The 23,447-nt window shown below is 50.2% G+C and overlaps 1 protein-coding gene across 1 annotated transcript; it reads right to left on the bottom strand.

Annotated features, from left to right (window-relative positions):
- Positions 1 to 256: 256 nt before the first annotated feature.
- Positions 257 to 21,291, bottom strand: ADRA1D (adrenoceptor alpha 1D). The gene is made up of 2 exons (XM_049779215.1): positions 20,109 to 21,291; positions 257 to 1,212 (listed from the first exon to the last, which is right to left on the bottom strand). The coding sequence occupies exons 1-2, from the start codon at positions 21,262 to 21,264 to the stop codon at positions 641 to 643; spliced, it is 1,728 nt and encodes a 575-aa protein (XP_049635172.1). The 5' UTR covers positions 21,265 to 21,291; the 3' UTR covers positions 257 to 640.
- Between the last annotated feature and the right edge of the window lie 2,156 nt (positions 21,292 to 23,447).

The raw sequence follows: 23,447 nt of genomic DNA, 5'->3' as shown, positions 1-23,447 counted from the left end.
GAGAGACACAGCCCTCATGGACTGATTCCTGTGGGGAGACAATGAGGGGGCAGTCAGGCAGGGCCTGTGCTCTGACCCCACCAACAGAGAGGCTGGAGGGCAGGGCCAGGTGAGGGGGTGTGCATGGAGGAACCTGAGCAGGGTAGAATGGGCCCAGGGGGAACAATCAGGCTTGTGGGACTGTTACCCCTAAGTTGGGGTGAGGGGGGTGGGTGGGTGTCTTCTGGGTTTTTCTCTTAGGCAGTAGGAGGAAATCAAGTCCATGGAGACACAGTCCCCATGGACTGATTCTTGTGGGGAGACATTGGGGGGACAGGGAGGCTCTGCCCCTACCAACAGAGGGGCAGGCCTGTGTCGCTAGGGCTCAGCTCATGGATGGGCAGTGGGTTTCAAAGAATGACACAAAGCAAACACCCCACACCCCCTCCTCCCCACTGTAGAGCCTCAGGGGTGGGCCACTGTGTTCTGAATGTCCCTTCACTGTCTCTTGAGCCCAGTTGGACTCAGTTCTTAGGGATGGCGCTGGTTCCCCCATCACTGTGGTGGCATGGATCAAAATCAAGTCCACACCTGGCCGACTCTTTGGTTCCCCATTTCTTTGCCTTCACCCCTTTCACACCCTCTTCGGGTCCTCGGGTCCTTAGATGTCCGTCTCCCTGAGGTCCCCGTAGTCAGCCAGGTCGTAGGGGGCTCCTGCAGCGCCGTCCTGGGGGACATCCAAGGACACAGCCTCCACCTCGGGGCGCTCCGCGCGCGGTGCGCTCCCCGCGCGGAGCTTGTGCGACAGGCTGGACACCTTGGCGCGCAACCAGGGCGCACGCAGCCGCCACTCCCGGAGGGCGCAGGGGGGCTTGGGCCCGTCGGGGTCGGGGTCGGGGGCGGCAGGGGCCAAGGGCGGCGCGGTGAGGGCCAGCGGGGCCCCGGGGGGCGCGGTGGCAGGGCCGGGGTCCTCGTAGTCGGCATCCTCGGGCCGGGGGCCTCCGACAGATGTGGCGAGGCTGGGGACCCGCCAGTGGTGGCCGTAGACGCGCCACAGGGTCCGGCGGCGTCTGCGCCGGCGACACTGGCAGCGCAGGAGGCGGAGGAAGGCGCGCTTGAACTCGCGGCTGGAGCAGGGGTAGATGAGGGGGTTCACGCAGCTGTTGAAGTAGCCCAGCCAGAAGATGACCTTGAAGACGCCCTCGGATGGCTTTAGGTGCGGGAACAGGGAACCTGTGTGGGGCAGAGGCCCATGCTGGTGAGTGCTTGGATGGGAGGACCAGGAGTGCTCCTGGCTCAAAGGGGGTGAACCACCCTTTCCCAGGGGGTCCCAGGCTACTTAAGACACCACCTCCAGAGTCCTTGGGAGGGAGCCTGGCAGCATTCAGGTGCTCCTTAGGTAGGGGACAGGGGACAGTCCTCTTTCCATCCCTTAGTGGGCATTTCCCCAACCCATTGGTGAGCACAACCCGTCTGAGCAGAAGGTTTAGGATAAGCCTTATTATATTATGATATTATCATAGGATAATACCATAATCACATAATGTCATAATGTTATCATATTATGATAAGTGAAATTGCCACTGAGGGGCCTGGAGGAGCTGGAGAGAATGGACAGCGGTAAGGCCGGCCCTTGTCTTTCTTGCACATGGCCAGCTCTGATTCGACCCCAGGTCTCCCCAGCACCACTTGGGGTCATTATGGAGTACAGAGCCAGGAACAGCACCTGAGCACAACAGGGTATGGGGTCTCTCTCTCTCTCTCCCACCTCTCTGTCTCTCTCTGTCTCTGGGTCTCTCTCTCTCTCCCTTTCATACACACACACACACACACACACACACACACACACACACACACACACACACACACACACACACACACACGCCATTTCACATGCTTCAATTTAATACCAGCAGTCTTCTTTCTGGCTCTTCCCTCCCCATACTTTCCTCTCACTCTCAGTTAGTTGCCCGTCTTTTGAAATCCTGTCTCTGGAAGTGGAAAGAGCTCAGTCATGAGGAGTGCTCAGTTCCCTAGCACTGCTGTTGTGGCCTGGTGGCTCCTGGCACCTCCATCCTGGCACCAACTAAGTTGGCTGAGAATAGCTAGGGGGTGGCCCCGGGACCCCTGATCACTGCTTGGAGGCCCCCACTTTAAAAAAAAATATTATCTCCACTCTCATTTGGAAATGACCATCATAAGAACATACTACCACATTTCCTTAAATAATGCCTGAACTTAGATATTCATTTATTATCAAGTCCCACATTTCTTTGAGACATAATTTGTCAGCTGGAGAGACAGATAGTACAGGGGTTAAAGCTTGTGTTTTGCATGTGGCCGCCCTGTTTGATCCCTGGCATCAAACTTTGAGCATCGCAAAGTTCAGCTCTGCAGGCTCTTTCCCTCAGACTCCCTATGCTGCCTTCTTCCCCCCTCCAACCCTTCTGCGCTGCCAGGATAGTCTGAGTGGTGCCTGGTACTGCAGGGCCTGATGACCACTGCATCCTCAGGAGCCTGTGTGTAGCTGTTGATACAGTAGCTTAGAATCATCCCAGGGGGACAGAGTGATAGCAGGGTTAGGGCATTTGCCTTGCACGTGGCTGCCCAGGATGGACCTCGGTTCAATCCATGGAATCCTATATGGTTCCCCGAGCCAGGAGCAATTTCTGAGTGCATAGTCAGGAGTACTCCCTGAGTGTGACTAAATGTGCCCCCCACCCCAAAATAATCAGCCCTGGGCCTCCTGAACACTGTTTAGAGACTCAGAAAAAAACATGATTTTTTTTAATAGTTATAAGACATACCCAGTGGTGCTCAGGGCATCATCCTGACTCCGTACTTAGGAATTACTTCTGTTGGGTTTGGGGGACCATATGGGGTCCTGGGAATTGAACCTGGGAATCCCCTTGCAAAACAAACAACCTAACCACTGTGCAAGCTGTTTTTGACAATTTTCAGTGAAATTCCTTGGAGAAACCAGAATCAAAAGATGGTCAGGGCTTGTCCTAGGCCAGACACTGGTCTGGGCTCTCATCACACATGGACTCATTTCTTTGGTGGCCAGAACTCAAGTCTCCAGGGTCCCTTCCACCATATTACATTAGAATCCCTGGTGCTAAGAGAAGCAGGCAGCAGCGTCGTCCAGTCCAGGCCTTTTCAACCTCATCACACAGTAAATTCTTGGCTCCTGCAGATTTCACTTTCCTCTCCTGGAACTGCAGATAACGAATATTCTTTGGGGGAAGATTCCTACATCTCAGGGCCAGCATTCAGCAGGCCTTTCTGATTACTGGCATCTATCCACACCCCCCATTTCTTCCCCTATTTCTGGGGCTTTGGAGAGAGACTGAATCCTGGGAAATAACACAGTTCTTATCTCAGGACCTGAAATAGTGTCTGAGACCTGGTGGGTTTGGGGAGAAGGGTGCAGGGGGTATCAAACAGGGTGCGTTGAGGAGGCCATGCCCCTTGGGAGAGGAGCTGGGCAATTGTCCCTGGAATGTAGGGGCCACCAGAGTTGACCTCAAGACTCCAGGACGGCGGCTTTCACTAGGATCCCTGCACACTGCAAAGGAAGATGGAGTGCTGAAAATAACTTTCTGACTCAGGCCACGATTCTCTTATATTTAGCCCGGGATGACAAATCTGTGGACTATGCTTTCAGCAGCGAGCCCAAAGCTGGCCAAAGGGCATGGCTATCTGTGTGGCTTAGATTGCCATCGGTGTGCCACTGGGGTGGATGCTGTCAGACAGGCTGGGCCTGGTTGTAAATATTTGTCCTTAACTTATGCTTCACCAACCTATGCAGCTGCCAGCCGGGAATTCCTTCAGACCAAGTTGATGGGCTCACACAGCCTGTCAACGCCAAATTTTGCAGCTATCTGGAGCCTAGGCTTCCTTTAGATTCTCTCAAAAGCCAAGTCCAGACAGGGACTTGAATGCAAGTTGAAAATCTGGCTGGTAAAGGAAATAACAATAGTGGAGATGAAGAGGGTAACATGGGGAAGAGGAAAAGCCAAAATGGAAAAGTTTAGTTGATTATTACTATTAATTCCATTAGGAGCTCTGGGATGCAGAGATGCTGGAGAACAGGGAAATTAAAATGTGTGAGAGAGGCAGGGCAGCTATACACTCACTGCCATCACTAGTGGCTGCATTGCTCCCTTAGTGGGTAAATCCATGAGTATAGATTTTCTGTACTTTCTATCTTTTGTACAATGGAAATGGAGTTTTTTTGAGGGGGGAGCAGGGGTGCAATGACACACATAGGTGCTAGTGAAAGCTGAGTTTCTATGAGAGATGGGTAGCACTGGCAGAATCTCTTGTAAATCTCTTTGACTGATCTCTGCCCCAAGTGCACAGATAACTTCACTGGATAATGCATATGTCTTCACCTATGCACATTTCCTGCTTTCCTCTTGGTCTTCCATGTAGGCAATACAGCCCGGCTAGGCTAACTCATCTTGACAATTGTCATGGGGAAGTGACCTGGTAGGATGCCTCTCTCAGCTTCTCACCTGTCTACCTAGACATTGCATGTTCTCAGATGCTTCCCCATTCTCTCTGCAATTTTCTACACGTGCTTCAACCAAGTGGCCTCCCTGATTTCTTGCTATCATTTTGGTATGGTGGGCTCTCTCAATTTTATCTCTGGACTCCTGTTCATGAAAGGAGCTTCCATTTCCCTCTACTGGCCTGTGCCAGCATTGATAGCACTTCCTCCAGGAAGCCTTTCTTATACCACTCCCCTCTTGACCCTGTTATTTTGTATTTTTGTATTTTTTTGTATTTTTGTATATTTTGTATTTTGTATTTTTGTTATTTTGTATTCTTCCCACATCATCACTCTCCCTAGCCCCAGTGCATCTACTTACTCTCAAGTGCTAAGAGTGTGGGCCAGGGAGGCAGTGTACATGGTAGAACATATGCCTAATACATGCAAGTCCAATGTCTGATTCCCAGCATTCCTGGTTACTCAGCATCATTGCCTGGCAGTCTCAGAGTATTTCTTTTCTTTTCTTTGTTTATTTAAAAAAATTTTTTTTGGGCCACACTTGGTGATGCTCTGGGGTTACTCCTGGCTCTGCACTCAGAAGTTTCTGCACCCAGCTCAGGGGACTGTAGGGGATGCTAGGGATTGAACCCAGGTTTGTCCAGGGTAGGCCATGTACAAGGAGAATGCCCTATACTGTGCTATCACTCCAGCTACTCAGAGTATTTCTTTTTTTAAACTTTATTTATTTATGGATTGTTGGGCCACACCCAGTGGTGCTCAGGGCTTACTCCTGGCTCTGTACTCAGAAATTGCCCTTCACAGGCTGGGGGACTATATGGGATGCCAGGAATAGAACCAGGTCTCTCCTGGGTCGACCGCATGCAAGGCAAAAATCCTACCATTGTATTATCTCTCCAGCCCCTCTCAGAGTATTTCTGATTGTGGACCTGATGGCCCTTGAACACTGCCTTTGGCCAAGCACCCCAAGATAGCTCCATACCTTTCATCACTACCACTGGAGGCAGCCAGAATGATAGTACAGAGGGTAGAGCATTTGCTTTGCCTGTGTCTCACATGGGTTAGATCCACAGCACCACATATAGTTCTCCAAGCCTACCAGGAGTGGTTCCTGAGTGCAGAGCCAGGAGTAACCCCTGAGCAATACTGAGTGTGGCCCCCAAACCAAAAATAACTAAATAACTTTATAACTGACTACTGGTTTCTATCTGTCTTGTTCTTAAATAAGAAGGTCCCCATAGCATGCCTGGTGTTACTCCCTCACTTCTCAATTGAGATGTAACGGACAGATGAAGCGAGTTTCAGGGCTACAATATGATGACTCAGTGCTTATATATCTCGTGAGGTGATCATCACCGAAATTATTCACATCCATCACACACGATTATGCTTCTTACAATGAGGTTTGACGAATGACTCCTAGTGATAGAATTATACTATAATTAGCTATAACAAACAAGCCATTTGTTAGCTCCATTCATTCTTGACCCTTTCTTTCTCTTCATCACCAAACTGCTATAGGTCCCGAAATTCCCCCTCACTGGACATCATCCCATTATGACCTGATCCACCATCACTTGTGCCTTTCCAACTAGGTCCTCTTCTCTGTGTCCCTGTATCCCATCCAGATAACAGCAGCCAGGCGAACCTATAAAAACATAACTGGAGCACTTGGTTCTGTAGTGACTGTTTTCTGCTGTGAGCTGCAACTTCCTGTCCTCTGTCATCATACTTTGACTGCCTGCCAGTCTCTTGGATCTCTCCTATCATCTCACTTCAGTTTGCCTTCTTTGCTTGGCTGTGACTCTGACTCACACCTCAGCTCTTCTCAGTTCTTCTGCATTCACATCCTACTGGCTCTGGATTGTCCTTATCCAGCCAGACTTTCGCACTGGCAGTGCCCATCCCCTTTCCTGCTGCTGTTACTCAGAGCCTTTTTTCCTTACAAGTCTTACTTCCTTGTCTACTCCTTTCCCACAGCAGCTGATCTTCCAGCCCATTCCACTGAGAAAAATTAAAGTCAATGGGCACTGGCTCAACTCTCACTTCTCTTCCTTCTGGGAAATAAAGGTGTCTCTGTTTGCACCGAAGTGCCGTGTCCTGGATGTGTGGGGTCAACTCTGCATCCTATTACTGTAACAGCTGTAGCCTCTGCTGCCTCTCAGCTCTGCTTCTTTCCTTGGACCCTTTCCATTCTCACCTGCTTTCACTTGCTGTCCCATAGTCCCAACCCATGCAAGTCCCAAACCTGAAGACACTGTTCTCAAGTACTCCATTCATGGCTTCTGGGAAGGAAAAATCTGGAATATTCTCTGAAGGTAGAATCCTGCTCAGATATTCTTTTCCTTGTCAATTTACTTTGCTTCTGCTTCCTGATTCTATCCTCTATCCCCCCAACTCTAGTTTCCAAAGAAGAGACATGTCCTCAGTTTGCATTCTTCCTGAATCTCATTGGCTTTAAGCACTTAAGCACTTTAAGCACATGGCTTTGGCCCATGATGTCTGCATTTCTTTCTTTGTTCCTTTGTTTTACACTTACTTTTATTTATTTATTTTTTGGAGGGGGGCATACCTGGCTATGCTGAGGATTTATTCCTGCTTTGCACTCAGGGATAACTCCTGAAGGGACTCAGGGATCCATATAGGGTGCTGAGGATTAAATCTAGGTCAACCACAGTTGGCCGAGACCATATTTAGTTCTGGGGATTGAATCAGGGTCTTGGCCAAAATACCTGACCTCCAGTACTATCTTCAGCCTCTGCATTTTATTGTAATTTATAATTGCTCTGGCTATCTATGCAACCAGATTCTAGGGTTCCTGAAAGCTTGTCTGAGTTACTTGTTCTTTTTGGCCATACCCATCAGTGTCAGGAGTCATTCTTAGTGGTGCTTGGGAGACTATGAGGTGCCAAAGATGGGACCTCCCACATACTGAACATGTGATCCAGCTTACTGTGTGATATTTTACCCATGAGCTCTTTTTTCTAAGTCAATGTCTGTTCCCAGCCCTAGCTGGTTGGGAAATATTTGTTGAATGAATGCAGAAATGGTGTTCTTGTCCAGTGCCTGCTAGCTCTGCACTCCAAGCAGCAGGTAGTTAGCCCTTCTCATTTTATTCCCAAGGCACTCCACTTTGCAGAGATGCTAGTTCAGGGCAAGAGTTGGCTCTGAACCTGAGTCAGTCCAGTCTTTACACATTGATTTTCACACGCATATATAAACAGAATGTCTCTTGCCTTCCTTGGGTCCCAGGAGGTAAGTGGGGACTGGGCTACAAACCCTCATTTTATTTATTAATATTTTAAGCTGGCATTTGGGCCATTCTCTGTGGTGCTCTGTGATTACTCTTGGCTCCAAACTTTGTAAAAACTCTTGGTAGGCTTGGTCAACCCTATGTAGTGCCAGGAATCAAACCCAGGTCTGTGGCATGCATGGCAAGTGCCTTACCTTTGTACTATCTCTCTGGCCCCATAAACTCTCACTTTATTCCCCTGGCAGTGGCTCTATATATAATCATCATGCCCATACTTCACATTGGAGTGCTCTTCTAAGCAGGCTTCCCCACTTCTCTAGAGTCTCCTTCTCTATATGCGACTCCCTGATGAACCCCATTCTGCTTGGAGAGGGAACGGCGGTTTCTGGAGTGTGCAGGCACCTCCTGATTCTGCCTCCACCAGTATCAGTGGCATTTGTGGCTTTCTGTATGGACTCAAGGGTGGAATGTCACATCAGCGTCAGCTCCTGTGGGGGCCTGCCTATCTAGAACACTGGGGGATATAAGACTGTTGTCTGCTGTCTTTGTAGGAAGGGGCATCTGTCACCTGGAAGAACACAAACCAATCCTTTCTCCTAAGGAACAGGAGTGACCAGGCCCAAGAGGAGATGCTGAGATGCTGGTTAAACTGGGTTGTGTCTTTCCATGAAGGGATAGTTCTGAAGCCAGGTTTGGGGAGGCGGGCAGAGGCGGGCGGGGGACCGTGTGATTAATGGTGCTCTTTTGGCATCACCAGAAGGGAACTTATTTTTGGCAGGGCGTCAGCCTTCACAGCCAGCCTTTCTCATAACTTGCAGCCAACCCTCACATAGCAGACTACACCCCAGCTTTCTCCCTTTCCCACCCTCTCTGTCTCTCTTTAGTGACTTCCCACCCCAACCAGCCATGCTTGAGGCAGAAAGAGGTCAATGGGGTGAAAAATACTGCAACCTCCTAGAGAGTAGTCAGGTTTCTGTCCCACTATAGGGCAAGAACAGGAATTCCCAGTCCCAAACTTTAGCCTCTCACTCATTTTTGTGCTGCACTCTTGGGGTTTATTTATTTTTGTCTGTTTATTTTGTTGTTTTGTTCTTCAGCCACACCAGGATGCACCAGGTGGTGCTGAGGACTTACTCCTAGTTCTAAGCTCAGGGATCACTTCTGGAGGCGAATGGGGAACTATATAAATTGATCTCAAATTGGCTGTGTGCAAATTGGTTGTATTATCTCACATTGGCTATTCTATCTCTCTGACCCCTCTCCTTGGTGACTCTTACCCTATGCTCTTTTCTCAAGAGGCTGGAGCTTCTGCTCTCAACAGACCTCTTCACTGTAGTGAGAACAACCTCTCCCCGAAAGTGGACTTGTGCTGAGAGCTCAGGACACTACAGGAAGGTGAGCCTGGCATCAGCATCAGGAAAGAGAATTATATAGATATAGATGGAGCAAAGGGCATGTGAAAGGCCTGGAGGCAGCAAGGACTTGATGAGCTGGAGGTAAACCAGCAAAGTAGGTCGTCCAAAGGCTGTCAGGAAGAGGTGATCTGAAGAGGGTCCAAGTCTGAGGCAGATGGGGAGGACATAGAAGGCTGCTCTGGAAGCACAGAGCAAATCTTTGTGTGGAGGTAAACCTTTTGCATCCTTGTACTGCCATTCTTATGTAGTGGGTTGTGCACTAGGATCATCTCAGGGCTCCTTCTTTTCCCTTGGGATCTATAGTCTCTGTGGGGGCCAAGGCTGGTCTAGCCTGCGTACCCCTGAAGAGGAGGGGCCTCTGTTACCATGAGTATATATATCTATATATATCTTCAGGGGGGCCCTGAGTATATCTTTATCTCCTGTAATATGGTATATGAAAAAGCTTACCAAGGGTTTTACCAGGGGCATCAACTTTCTCTCCTCTCCCTTCTTTATCCCTTTCTGCTCTTTGCTGTCTTTCATTCTTGGAGAGTGTTCCCAAGTAGTGTTCAGAAGGCCCAGTGACTACTCCTGGCGATTCTTGGCAATTGGAACCTCCATATGGATATCTGAATGCTTTGCTATTCAGGCTTTGAGGTGATAGAGACCAGGGCCACCCTGACAGTTTTGGGGGAAGCTTTAGGGCTAATGCCAGTGGTGATCTGGAAGCCATTTGGTGCTGAAGAAAGCACCGGACTCATGCATGCATACTATGCACTGTCCCCTTTGTGAGCTCCCCACTCTATTGTCACACATTTTTTGGAGGGGCCACACCTAACAGCGCTCACAGGTTACTCCTGGCTCTGCACTCAGGAGTTACTCCTGGTGGAACTCAGGAGACCATATGAGATGCTGGGGATCGAACTCAGATTGTCCGTGCATAAGGTAAGTACCCTACACACTGTGATATTGCTCCAACTTCCCTGTTGCTATGTTTTAATTCACTGATTTCTGGACCTCTGGCTTTGGAATGACCACATAGGTCTGAGGCTGAATTCCCTGCCCATCTGCCCTTGTGCTTATGAACATGTGCCCATGTGCTTATGTGAACATGTGCTTCTGGACTTTGAGGCTTCGCTGACCAATGACTTTCCAGCCTAATCTGAAAAGGGGTCATTTTGTCCTGCAGACTCGCGCTCCAGACCTGTTGGACAATGCCTGCTGTACTGGCCTCTGTACTGACTTTTGGGGTCCTGGAACTCTGAGTTCCTACATAACCATCCACAAAGCACGAACAGATAGATCCTATGGCATGACAGATCCTTTATGGGCATACGGACTAGAGCTCAGGAACTAGAAACTCCCTTTAAAGGAAAAGCAGGTTCATGACACTCTAAAAGCCTGAGGGCCTGCGGTCTGTCCTACGCTAGCGCTTGCAAGGCAGACACCTTACCTCTAGCGCCACCTTCCCGGCCCCTAGTATTATGATTTATACTAGATTACTTTTTGGAGTAAGTAGCAGGGGATGTGTGTGCACATAAGAGAGGAAGAGAGAAGGCAGTGAGAGAATTGGGTAGATGGGGCAAAGAGGCCATAGGATGAGGGAGAAGTTACAGATTCATCTACATGCTGTTTGGGCAGAGGGAAGATATGGGAAACAGGCCAGTTTGGAGTTAGATCTCTCGGGAAGGAAAGAAGGTGGAGAGACTGTAGGACCTGGGAGACTCCTTGAGGATTGTCCCAAGGAAGAGATTTGATGATGGAAAGCCATTTTTCTTAATAACACTCAGTTAAAAACCTGGTTTGTATTGATTCATAAGAATCAACTGAGTGTTGCATTTTCAGGAATTTTGCAAGCTGGCTGTCTTTCCTAGCTCTCTCTACTGAAGTTAGTAACTAACTCTGTATCAAAGCACACCTGAGATTTCATATTTAACTTTTACATGATCACCTTTCAAGAAAGGTACCAGGATCTTAGCACAAAAAGAAAAAAAGCGGGGCCGGCGAGGTGGCGCTTGAGGTAAGGTATCTGCCTTGCAAGCGCTAGCCCAGGAAAGATCGCGACTGTGGTTCGATCCCCCGGCGTCCCATATGGTCCCCCCAAGCCAGGGGCAATTTCTGAACCCTTAGCCAGGAGTAATCCCTGAGCATCAGATGGGTGTGGCCCGAAAAACCAAAAAAAAAAAAATAAAAAGAAAAAAAGCACAAGCTGATACATCTTAAAAAAAAAAAACAAGAAAGTGAGGTAACACTTGCCATTTTGTTTGTGTCAAAGGTCTCAGATGCCAACTCGAAGGGCAGCCACTGGCCAGCCCCAAGAAGTGATGTTTATAATGTGCAATCAATTGAAAAATAACTCATGGAAAACCTAGGGACTGCAGTGGAGGGATATTGGCAATGCTTTTTTTTCAATAAAGTGCTAAAAATCTTCTACATTGAAAGAAATTTGAGTTAAAATCAAGAAATCCTACTGAATAAGAGAGAATACTGGCACATCATATATCTGACTAAGAGCTAATATCCAAAATATATAGAGCATTCCCTAGGTCAGCAACAGAAAAAAACCCAACAAAATAAGAAATGAATCAAATTGGGGAGAACTGAATAGACACTTCTTCAAAGAAGACATAGATATAACCAACAAGTATATGAAAAAGCATTTACATATCTGGTTCATATACTCATCACTGAGTATCAGGGAAGAGCAAATCAAAATGATAAGGAAATGTTGCATTATACCATTGAGTATGGTCTAATTTTAAAAGGCTGGAAACAATCACTGTTCATGGGAATATGATGAAAAGGTTTTTTATTTTCTTTTGGTGGAATGTCTATCTTATTTTATGGAAAGCAGGGTGCGGGTTTCTCAAAAAGTTCCTATAACTACCAAATGACCCAGCAATTCTATTTCTTGGCATCAATCCCAAGAATACAAAACCATTCATTTGTAAAGCTATACACATCTCTATCCACTGCAGTGCTTAATGCAATATCCAGGATATGGAAACAACCCAAATATCCAAAGGCAGATGAATGGATCAAGAAGCTGTGGTATATAGAAACACAATGACTACTACTAGACAGCTATCAGAAAAGACTGCTGCAATTCACTACAACTTGGATAAAATCTAAGACTTTCATGTTAAGCAAGTGAATGAGAAAAAGAAAGGGTATAATGAAACAATGCTAGGGAATAAACAATGAGCAATGAAAACAAACCCTGATATTCTGCCAATAGAGTCAAGTGCTCTTCTGATGATAGGAATGGGGAGAGAATAGATCTTGGGGCAGTGGTAGAGAGGTATTGGAACAGTAGGGTGAAGGTTAGTATAGTAAACATCATATGCCTAACACATTAACAAATGTGTTATACCATTATAAATTGTACCTTTTTGGGGGGCCACACCTGGTGATGCTCAGGGGTTACTCCTGGCTATGCGTTTAGAAATCGCTCCTGACTTGGGGGACCATATGGGATGCTGGAAATCGAACCCAGGTCCATCCTGGGTCAGTCGCATGCCAGGCAAACATCCTACCACTGCACTATAGCTCCAGCCCCTATAAATTGTACCTTAAATAAATGAAATTGAAAAAAAAAACTTCTTAGTCACCTTTGGAAAGAATGCTAAGAAACTAACCTATTGATAAAGAGCAGCACCAAGTAGCTTTTCTGTAAGGTTCTATTTTAAGTAAAAAATATTCTAAAGGTAAATTCTTTCTCCCTCTCCTGAAATACCTCCTTCCCTTCCCAATTCTAGAAAATAGATGCTGAAAGACTTTGAATCACTTAGCTTTATCAAGGGTTCAGCCATCACAGGAAAATGGCTGATTGGGACATTTTATAATGGACTGGACGCCTGGTTCATCCTAATGACACAAAGAGGTGAGAACTAGCCTCTGACCAGACCATTTAGCTTCTAAATGACCATCTTTAAATGGCCATCTTTCATGAAAGGAACCAGGCACTTAGAGCAAAAATAAAAAAAGGCACAAGCTGAATCTAAAACATGCCATCAGACCAGAAAGTACTGAATGAAGTATGCTTGTCATTTTGGTTGTACCAAAAGTCTCAAGTGTCACTGATCTTGAATCTGGTCAAACTAGTGTCCATGAAGTGCAGAGACAGAAGGACACATTATGTGGCTCATCCTACACTGTGGGATGCTCCAACAACTGGTTGCTTCACCTAATAAGTGGAAGAAAAAGATATGGAGAATGAATGGATAATTCTTGGCTAATTAAAGAATCTCAAGAGGCTAATCCTCCACATGTTATCTATGCACTTTTTTCTACTCTCTTGATTCAAGCAAACACAATTTAGGAGGCAATCAGCAGCAGTTGAATATCGCCAAGTAGTTACTGGATGGTACAACACAATTATTTTTATGTGTTAGAATGGATTGCAGTTATTTAAAACAGAAATATTCTTGTTTTCAAGAAATGCCCATTGAAGAATGTACAGTTGAAATGAAAATATCTGGGATTTTCTTCAAAATAATTCTCAGTGGTGGGAAACTAGTAGCAATGGTTGTGAGGAGCTGGACCGGAAAGATGGCACAATGAAGGAGCATGCAAGAGACCCAGGGGCGATCCCTGGCACCAGAGGGTCACCCAGTACTGATGGAAACAAAAGACTCCTTCAAGTATAGAACAGGAAGTAGTTCCCAGCACTGTCAAGTGTGGTCCCCCAACAAAATACAAGCGAAAGTAATAACTGGCTCTTATAGTAATTGAAATAAGCCTATTAACAAGGACTGCCAGCTTCCATTCAAACGAGGCATCTTAAACAGGCACATTCATTGACTCCAAGCATGGAAGAGTGGTTGCCAGGATCTGGGGAAGAGGCACCTAGGGAATTGTGAATTAACAGACACAACGTTTCAGTTAAGCTAAGAGAAGAAAATTCTACAGATCTCTTGATCAACAGCAGTTAGTACCGGACACTTGGACGTTTAATAGGGTGAGTCTCCTTTAGTGTTTTTCCAGCAATAATAAAGACAGAGGACAGGCCTTTACTCTCCAAGCCTGTGGCGTGGCATGATGGCGGGTGCTGCCATAGCTTCCTCTTATTCACACTTCTAAGTACCTACCAGGAGGAGAGGAGACAAATGCGAGCACTCCCTGCAGGTACCAGTGATATGTTACCAGGTCTATCTCCAATCTCCCCTGCCCCTGACTGTGGGGGACACTGCACCATTGACTCAGATACAGGAACCTGGAGAGAGGGGTTCCTTGACACTTCACTATCACTCACAGATTGGACCCTCTGTACCTGCCACTGTACCTGGACACTAACTCTTCAGTAGCCCCTGATAACACCCAATCCTCTCCCAACCTCAGAGATATGGACACTCACACAGCAACAATCTATCCTGATTGTGTCTGGAGAGATAGTACAGTGTGTAAGAAACTTGCCTCACATGGGGTTGAACCTGGTTCTATTCTCAGCACCACATATGGTTTCTTGAGCACCGACAGGAGTAATCTCTAAATGCGGAGTGAGGAGAAGCCTTGAGCACAGGTATGGCCCCCTCAAAAAGGACAAGAAAAAAATCAAACCAAAACAAAAAATATATCCTGATTTCAATGGTTCAGAGAGGATGGGGCCACCAGGGCTATTGCTGGTGGAACAGAGGGCCAGGACATGCTGGAGAGCTAATATAGAGCCTTGAGCATGCCAGGCACATGTTCTAGACCTGAGAACTAACTCCCTAGCCCCACTGTGACCCTGACTTGCAACGCCCTTCACAATTTTTATCTGCTTTTGAAGCACAGATGCACAGAATTTCTATGGTGGACTTACATTCAATTTGCGATCTGCCCAAATAGGGTGCAGTTCCTTCACTTCCTCATGGATATCAGAGTTTGGGATCTTTCCTAGCTGTAATCGTGTCAGTGAGCACCTTAATCCAGGGGTGGCATCTTGCTTTATCTTCTGACCATCTTGTCACAGACTCACACTCAACACCCCCCCCCCCATAGACAGGTATCCTTACCCTCTTTTACCTCCACCCTCTGTTGTCTCCACATGTAAAATTTCCCTGATCCTCCTCCTTAATAGTATATGTCAGCATATTGACTATCACAGTGCATGGTAAGAGAGGAATGTGCAGTGTAACTATGTCTGGTGTGAGCAGGGCATCAGTGACCCAGCAAAACTCCATCTTGCCTTCCCATTTACTATACCTTTCCTTGTTCCCTTGGTTCTTTGTTCTATCCACCTGTTCTAGGAGAAGTTCTCAGGCTTTGTCTGAAGTGAAGCCAGATTCCCTTACAGGCAGCGTGGAGGAGGGGAGAAGAAGGAACAAAACAAAAAAATTCCCTGAGAACACTCCTGCTCACAGACACCTCACTCCCTTGGAGAAGAGAGTCTCCACTGGGAAAAATTCTTCAAGGTAGTTGCGCAAACCTTGGAGAGGGCTGATTGTCTAATCACTCCAAGGAACTGGCATCCTCCAAGGATCCCTTAACCATGATACCAACTCCCATATCCTGGAGAAGGAAGTTCATGCTCCACCCAGAACCAGAAACTTCTAACTTTCCTTTCTGCCTTCTAAAAATCTCCAGTCCCAGTCTGAGAGCAAGATAGTTTTCTTCAGGATAAGTTCAATCTCTCAGCTTGCCAACTCCTGAGCAAACCCTTTTTATCTTGCATCAACTCTTGTCTCTTGGACCCTGTGCTTTTAAAACCTGAGTCTGGGATCAACAGAGGCAGCAAAGCTACAGGGTGCATGCAGACTGGGTGGGACTGTCTCAAGAGAAACTCCTCAAGTCAGAGCCCGCAGACAGCCTGTGCGCCCTGGAGGTGTGCCATGTAGGGCTGGGCACTGAGTTCTGTGGCTGTTTTGTGAGACCGATCACAGTCAGAGGCCAACAAATCTTATTTACCCGCCCTTCAGAGATCAGGGTCTGACTGTAAGTAATGTGGTGCATGCGTGTATGTTTGCACATGTGCAAAGGTGGTCTCTACACAGGTCTGTCTCTATGTTTAGGGGACAATATGTGGGTATTGAATCAGACTTGCCAGATACAATGCAAGCATCTTAACCTCTATAGAGTCTATACTATCTCTCTAGTCACTCCTTTCTTTCCTCTTATTTTGGGAAAGAGTATTTCCATCGCCTGGGGTTCCCTTATCTAAATTCTCCATGTCCTCCACTCCACACTCCACCATATGTGGCATTTCTGCACCAACCTTTGCCCTGGTTTCTCTTCCCCAAAGTAGCAATTCAGAATGTTCACTTTGCTTTCAAAGGTATCTCGTTCTGTCTGGGCTTGGGCCTTCTGCTGGAGCTGGGTAGAGTCAGGATCCTGTGGTCTCTTCTAGTTCCTCCCTCTTGTATAGACCTCAGACCACTCCTGGGCCATCATGGGCTCTGCCTCTCCAGCTCTTTGCTGCCCATCCATCCAGTCTCAGTACAATACGAGTCCATATTCTGTTTCCCTGCTCAGACTCCATCTGTTTTGCTCTCTGTTGCCAGATGCTATTAGTTCAGATCCACCAGCAGTAGAAAGCAGGTGACAAGGACACTCCCTGGCTTCCCTTACTATGCATGAGAAAGGAGTGGAACAGATATGAGTTTTGAGAAAAAGAGTCAAAGATCAGGAAAATTTGGGACGACCCGGAAGAGGGGGACATGGAATCTAGTTCATTGTTTCTCAACTCTTTCCTACTGTGGTCACCTTCTAAGCTTGTTTCCCTCTGACCCCCCTGCACCACCTTCTCCTACCATGAGACCCCCACCTAGTATTGTGCTGTGTCCTAGTTTACATGATTTTCACCTATGATCTTGTTGGAAGGGACTGAATGCCCAAATAGGGGTTTAAGAAATAATAATCTAGTCCAGGGACAAGGGCTGGTTCACAAATGTGATCTGGAGCCCCAGAAATAGTAGTTTTTGTGATGTTATTTGAATATAAAACAACTGTAAAAGCACAGTACTCAGCAGCAGAAGGCTCTACTTTATGAAACAACTATTAGAATACTAGACTATTGTCAAAAATGAACCATTGCATGCAAATCTTTTTTTTTTTTGTGGCTTTTGGGTCACACCTGACAGTGCTCAGGGGTTACTCCTGGCTCTATGCTCAGAAATTGCTTCTGGCAGGCACAGGGGACCACATGGGATGCCAGCATTCGAACTGATGACCTTCTGCATGAAAGGCAAACACCCTACCTCCATGCTATCTCTCCGGCCCCGCATGTAAATCTTGAGGATGGATACTAAGAGGCCAAAAAATACTGACAGTCATCTGGTATCACTTGTGTTTTTTTGTTTGTTTTATTTTTTTTTGTCACACCCAGCAGTGCTCAGGGGTTACTCCTGGCTCCATGCTCAGAAATCGCTCTTGGCAGGCTCGGGGGACCATATGAGATGCCGGGATTTGAATCACTGTCCTGCATGCAAGCCAAACTCCCTATCTCTATGTTTTCTCTCCAGCCCCCTCACTTGTACAAATCTTAAGACATGCAGCCTCTAATACCAGGTGCTGTCCAGGATACAGATGGTTGGTGGGAAGAGCAGATGCCTATGTAAGCAACACTGGAGTAGGGGCTGGAGTGATAGCACAGCAGTAGGGAGTTTGCTTTGCACACAGCCGACCATGGACAAACCCAGGTCCAATTCCTGGCATCTCATATGGTCCCCTGAGCCTGCCAGGAGCGATTTCTGAGCACAGAGTCAGGAATAACCCCTGAGTGCTGCCAGGTGTGGTCCCAAACCCCAAACAAACAAACATAAATCACTGGGGGAGAGGGACAAAATGAGAAAAGGCCATTGTGGGATAGACAGCTTCACTGAGGCTGTTTTATTTCTTTGAACAGAGAGGAAGAGAGCAGAAGCAAATATGGCCAAAGGTACTATCTATTCAAAGTGGGAGATTAAGGGGAGGACTTTTACTATATCACTCTATATCTGATACTGTTCTCTACTGAGAAACCTTGCTAGGTAGACACCCACAAAGGTTAGTGGCCTCCCACATCATTTCCTACCAGTGGCCAGAGTGAACCCCCTGGTGGGGCAGGGCTGGGACAGGGGCAGCGTGGCAGAAAGAAGCTGGGTGTGTAGGTTTCCTCAAAACAGAGCCCAGAGACCTCTTCTGGTCCTCTTCCCTGCTTCTTCAAAACACTTCCCTTCCTTTCCTCACTCTTCAGCTGTTTTTGGTTAAGGATGCTAAACTGAGTCGATTTTTCATTCTTCCTAATGAGCATCAACTAAGCCCCCCCAAAACAACAACAACAACAACAACAACAACAATAACAACTTAGGGCTGATCCTGAGCCCTGGGTTCCACTAATACAGTCACTCACTGAAGTCTAGGCACTATCCTCATACTACCACTGTCACCCCTTTTTCTTTTTTACAGACAAGCAGGTTCTGGGATTTGCAAAAGCTATCCAGCAAGGACGTGGGAGGAGCTGGGCTTTAAACCCAGGCCACCTGGCACCAGAGACCAGGTCCCTGCAGCCATGCCTTTCTGCTCCTCAGGCCAACTCTGGGTGCTGGAGACCAGTGGCACACCGGACACCAGGCATCTATGTGGTCACAATTAAGGAGCTAGTCAGGCACTAGACCCTTCCTCCCTGGGGAAAAGACAAAGCTACAGGAAGAGCCCCGGGGTGGTGGGGCAGTGGAACAGGAACCCCAAAAGAGGAGCTGCAGTCAGAGAGGCTGGGAAGGAAGGGTGGGCGGACAAGACCCAGAAAAAAGCAAATATAGAGGCATGATCTGGATGTAGGCAAGAAACCGGAAAAAGGGTCAGGGGGACAGAGCAGGCTGGAGGAGGGAACAAAGACATAGGCCGGGGTGGAGGCTGCTTTCACACTCTCCCATTGGTCTTACTCACGGGAGGCAAAACATGCAATGGCTTCCCACTGTCGTGGCTGAGCCTGAGGTCATTTACTCTGGCCACTGCGTGGAGAGGGCCTCCACGGAAGCAGGCTGGGTGCCTCCTCCACCCTCTTTACTTCCATGCAGAGCGAGGAAGGAGTGAGGTAGGGGTGGGAGGAAAGAAGCCTTGGGCTGGCTGGAGTTGTAGCCATGAATCAAGGGACTTAGGGTGACAGTGTCCCCAGAGATGCCCCCATCTCCTTCTCCCCAAGGATCTTCTGAGAGGCTTAAGAAAGCCCTTGAGAACAGCTGCTCAGCTCCCAGCACTGCAGCAGCAATGCCGGGAAAGGAAACAGGAAAGTTCTCGGAAGAGCTAAAAGGACTCAAGGAAGGGAAGACATGGCGTTTTGCAGCAGAACTTCGTGATCCCTAGTCTGCTCTGTACCTCTTCTCCACACTCCCTTAATCTCTCCTCAACATCACAGCCCCTTCCAGGTCTCAGACATCAGATGGGAAGGGACTCCAGGCAAGGCAGGGGATGGGGTGTCCAACTTGAATGGAAGCTGGGAGGAAGGAGGTGGCCAGGTCTTGGGGGACGTGGCTCAATCCCCAGACCTCCCTGCACCTGAATGAATGAGCTCTTGAAGGCCAGCTCCCTCTGCACCCTGACCTTCCTCCCATGATTTCTGGGGCTGATGATAGCCAGGGAACTTGAGGACTATGCTCTGCCCACCACATGCCATGGCCAGATGTCCACTGCACTGTCCTGTGCGTCAGGGGTGTAAACAAGCCCGTGGCTTCTCATGCTCGTGGAAAGCAGGAAAGAAGAGAAGGATGCAGGCCTGTCAAAGACACCCCCAGAGCTCGAGGAACCTTCGGTGTGCCCCCTTTCCCAAAGAAGCCAGGCTGGGGGCACCCGAGAGAGAGAGAGAGAGAGAGAGAGAGAGAGAGAGAGAGAGAGAGAGAGAGAGAGAGAGAGAGAGAGAGAGAGAGAGAGAGAGAGAGAGAGAGACAGACAGACAGACAGACAGACAGACAGAGAGGTCCCTTCCTCCCCGGGCGGGCCCCGGGACCAGACAGGGCCCCAGACGAGGACGGCACAGGCCGTCGGGGTCACTCACTCACTCACTCACCCAGCGGCAGGACGAAGAAGAAGGGGAACCAGCAGAGCACGAAGACCCCCACGACGATGGCCAGCGTCTTGGCCGCCTTCTTCTCGCGCGAGAACTTGAGCAGGCGCACGGACAGCGAGCTGCGGAAGGCGTGGTGGCCCTTGGCGCCGCGCAGGGCCCCGTGCGCCCCGGACCCCGGAGCGGCCGCCGGCCCCGCCGCGCTCGAGCCCGCGCCCCGGCAGTGGATGCGCAGCACCACGTCGGCCGAGGCCTTGCCGCGCTCGCGCTTGACGCCCGCCTCGAGGCTGCGCGTGGTGCTGCGGGCCACCACGTACACGCGGCAGTACATGACCACGATGACGGCCATGGGCAGGTAGAAGGAGCAGAGCGAGGAGAAGACGGCGTAGCCCGCCTCCTCGGTGATGCCGCAGAAGCGCTCGTCGGGCGGCACGGGCTCCTTCCAGCCCAGCAGCGGGCCCACGGACACGACGAGCGCCACGGCCCACAGCAGCGCCAGGATGGCCGCCGCCTTGCGCTCCGTCATGATGGCCGGGTACTTGAGCGAGTGGCGCACGCCCACGTAGCGGTCCACGGAGATGGTGCAGAGGCTCAGGATGGACGCCGTGCAGCACAGCACGTCCACGGCCGCCCACACGTCGCAGAAGGCGCGCCCGAAGGCCCAGAAGCCCAGCACCTCCATGGTGGCCGAGAAGGGCAGCACCGTGGCGCTCAGCAGCAGGTCGGCCACCGCCAGGTTCACGATGAAGTAGTTGGTGACCGTCTGCAGGTGCCGGTTGCAGGCCACCGACAGGATCACCAGCAGGTTGCCCGCCACGGCGGCCAGGATGAAGACGGACAGCAGCACGCCCACGCCCACGCCCTGCGCGCTCAGCGCCAGCCCCCCGACGGCCGCCCCGGAGCCGTTCACCGCGTCCGCGCCGCCGCCGCCCGCGCCCCCGGGGTCCCCGGGCGCGCTCCGGTTGTCCCCGCCGCCGCCGCCGCCGCCCGCCGCCGCGCCCGGCACGCCGCCCACCGCTGCGCCCTCCGGGGCCGCCGTGCCGCCCGCTGCGCCCGCCGCGCCTCCGGGGCCCGTGGGGGAGCCGCCCGTGGGGGAGCCGCCGCCGCCGCCCGGCCGGGGCCCCGCCAAAGCCACGCTCAGCAGGTGGCGGAGAGTCATCTCCGGGCGCGGCCGTCGGGGGTCCGAGCCATCACATCACATCAAGGCGCGGCGGGCATCGCCGGCCCCGTCCTCCCGTCCGTCGGGCTGCGTGCGCCAAGCGGGGCGCCCGAGGCTCCCCAAGGAGGGCCGTGCAGCGGCTGGCACCCGCCGGGGCGCTCCGGACAAGCGTGCCCGGGAGGGAGGTCCGGGGCGCTGCTGCGCGCACGGTGCGGTGCGGTGGCCACTGCGGCGCGCGCTGCGCTCCGCTCGCTCCGGGGCGCGGGGGGCGGGCCGGGGGAGGAGCAGCTGCGGGAAGAAGGAGCAGGGGGCGGTGGAGCCCACGGAGGGACGATCTGGACGGAGCGGGGAGCTGCGGGGCTCCCGCCGCCTCCCACCCACCCACTCACCCACCCGCGGCTGCTGCACCCTTGCTCCCTGCTGGCGCCGAGCTCACCCCTTTTTTGCGCGCTCCGCCGAGCTCTCGCTCTCCCTCTCCCTCGCTGCGCTCGCTTCTCCTAGGACCTAGAGTCCTACGCGCTCTCCGTCACCCCAGCCCTGCCACGGCACCCACTCCTCCGCCTTCGCCCTTTCCCCCCCTTTTTTCCCCGGGTGGGGGCACTTGGGCTTGGGCGCGCGCGGAGCTCTCAAGTCGCGACTTTCGGGTCCTCGGGTTCTCGCGCCGGCCGCCAGAGAGCAGCAAGATCTTGGCCACGCAGGATCGCCCAGAACTGCGGACTGGACCGCACCACCCCGCGGTCGTGGCCGGGCGGGCATCTCCCGGGATTGCCTGCCTGCCTGCCTGGATGGATGGATGGATCTGCCGCACCGCACCGCTTTGCTTCGCTCAAGCCACTGAACAGACCAGGGGAAGCGTGCTAAGCTCTCCAGTCCCAGGGTGGTGGCGTGGTGGGAGGCTGGGACAGACCCGTGCTGGCTTAGTGGTGGTCACGGACACAGGATTCTATGATGACAGCTCTTGGACCGTGCTTAGGTGTGGGGATCTGCACATAGGTCTTTACAATTAGTCTACCCCACACTAGATGTCTGAATATTGCTCTGCGTCTTCCTATTGCTAGACTGCATAAGTGGCTTGAGGGAAGGGAGGGTTTAAAGGCAGGAGGGTGGGAAAGAGCATTGGATACAAAGAATAAATGGGGAAGGAGAAATGAGGACCGGAGGGCGGGGGAGGGAAGGCTAGTTATTCTGGCTCCAGATTTCTATCTCGGGTAGTTTGACCCCTCCATGCCTCAGATCTCACTACGAATGTAAGGCTATTCTGAACCTCTCTATCTGACAAAAATGTCCAAACACATGATGGGTATTAATGTACCAGAACATCACCTGGTTTGGTCAGAGAAGTTGGTCCTTGGTGGACCAACAAACCAGGGTTTGTGCGGGGAGGATCATGCACGGGATGGAGTGCTGCTTAGCATGGTGAACCCAGATGGAGGGGAGGATTTGAGGAGCCTCTTGCCAAAAGAGATCATTCAGGGGCCCTGAGATAATGCAGTACCATCCGCCCGTGTGCCCAGTCTGGGTTTCATTCCCAGCCAGCACCCACACCTGCACCTGGAGTTCCCTGCTCAACTCCAGGTGCAGCCCTGGGGAGATGCCCGCATTGCCCAGGCAGCCTACCACGACTCCCGTCCCTCAGGCTGGCAACAGTGACTCCCCCAGCCCTTCATTGAACCACTGGTCTGGCAGGCACAGAATTGCTGGTGGGGCCTCTGGGTCTCCTGAGTCCTGTTTGGGAGTACTAACTACCAAGTCACTTCTACAACTTGCTAGTCATAGAAGAATTAGCTGTCCTGTGATGGGAACTGATCTATTAAACCCTAATACAGTTACAGCTTTTGCCACAGTCATGGTTATCTGATAATCTCTCCAACTCCCTCCTAAACTTAAGTCTGTCTTTTAAAAACACATCGTATTTGTTTCATTGAATTCAACCAATAGTTTATAAAGGCCGATGTTATTAAGAAGAGTCATTTGAGACTGAAGAGATAGTACAGCAGTTTTAGAGCATTTGCCTTTCATGTGTTCCAGGTTTGATCCCGGCACTCTCTGTGGTTACCCCAAGCACTACTAATAGACATTCTTGAATGCAGAGCCAGGAGCCCTCAGCATGACTGAGCATTATCCTTTCTGCTCCCTTCCTCTCCCCCCCCCTTTTTTTAATTTCACCTTCATTGTTTTCCTCT

The sequence above is a fragment of the Suncus etruscus genome, chromosome 9 (assembly GCF_024139225.1).
Source record: "Suncus etruscus isolate mSunEtr1 chromosome 9, mSunEtr1.pri.cur, whole genome shotgun sequence".
Classification (NCBI taxonomy): domain Eukaryota; kingdom Metazoa; phylum Chordata; class Mammalia; order Eulipotyphla; family Soricidae; genus Suncus; species Suncus etruscus.
The sequence above is the reverse complement of the archived record's forward strand: the minus strand, read 5'-3'. Positions and strand labels throughout refer to the sequence as shown.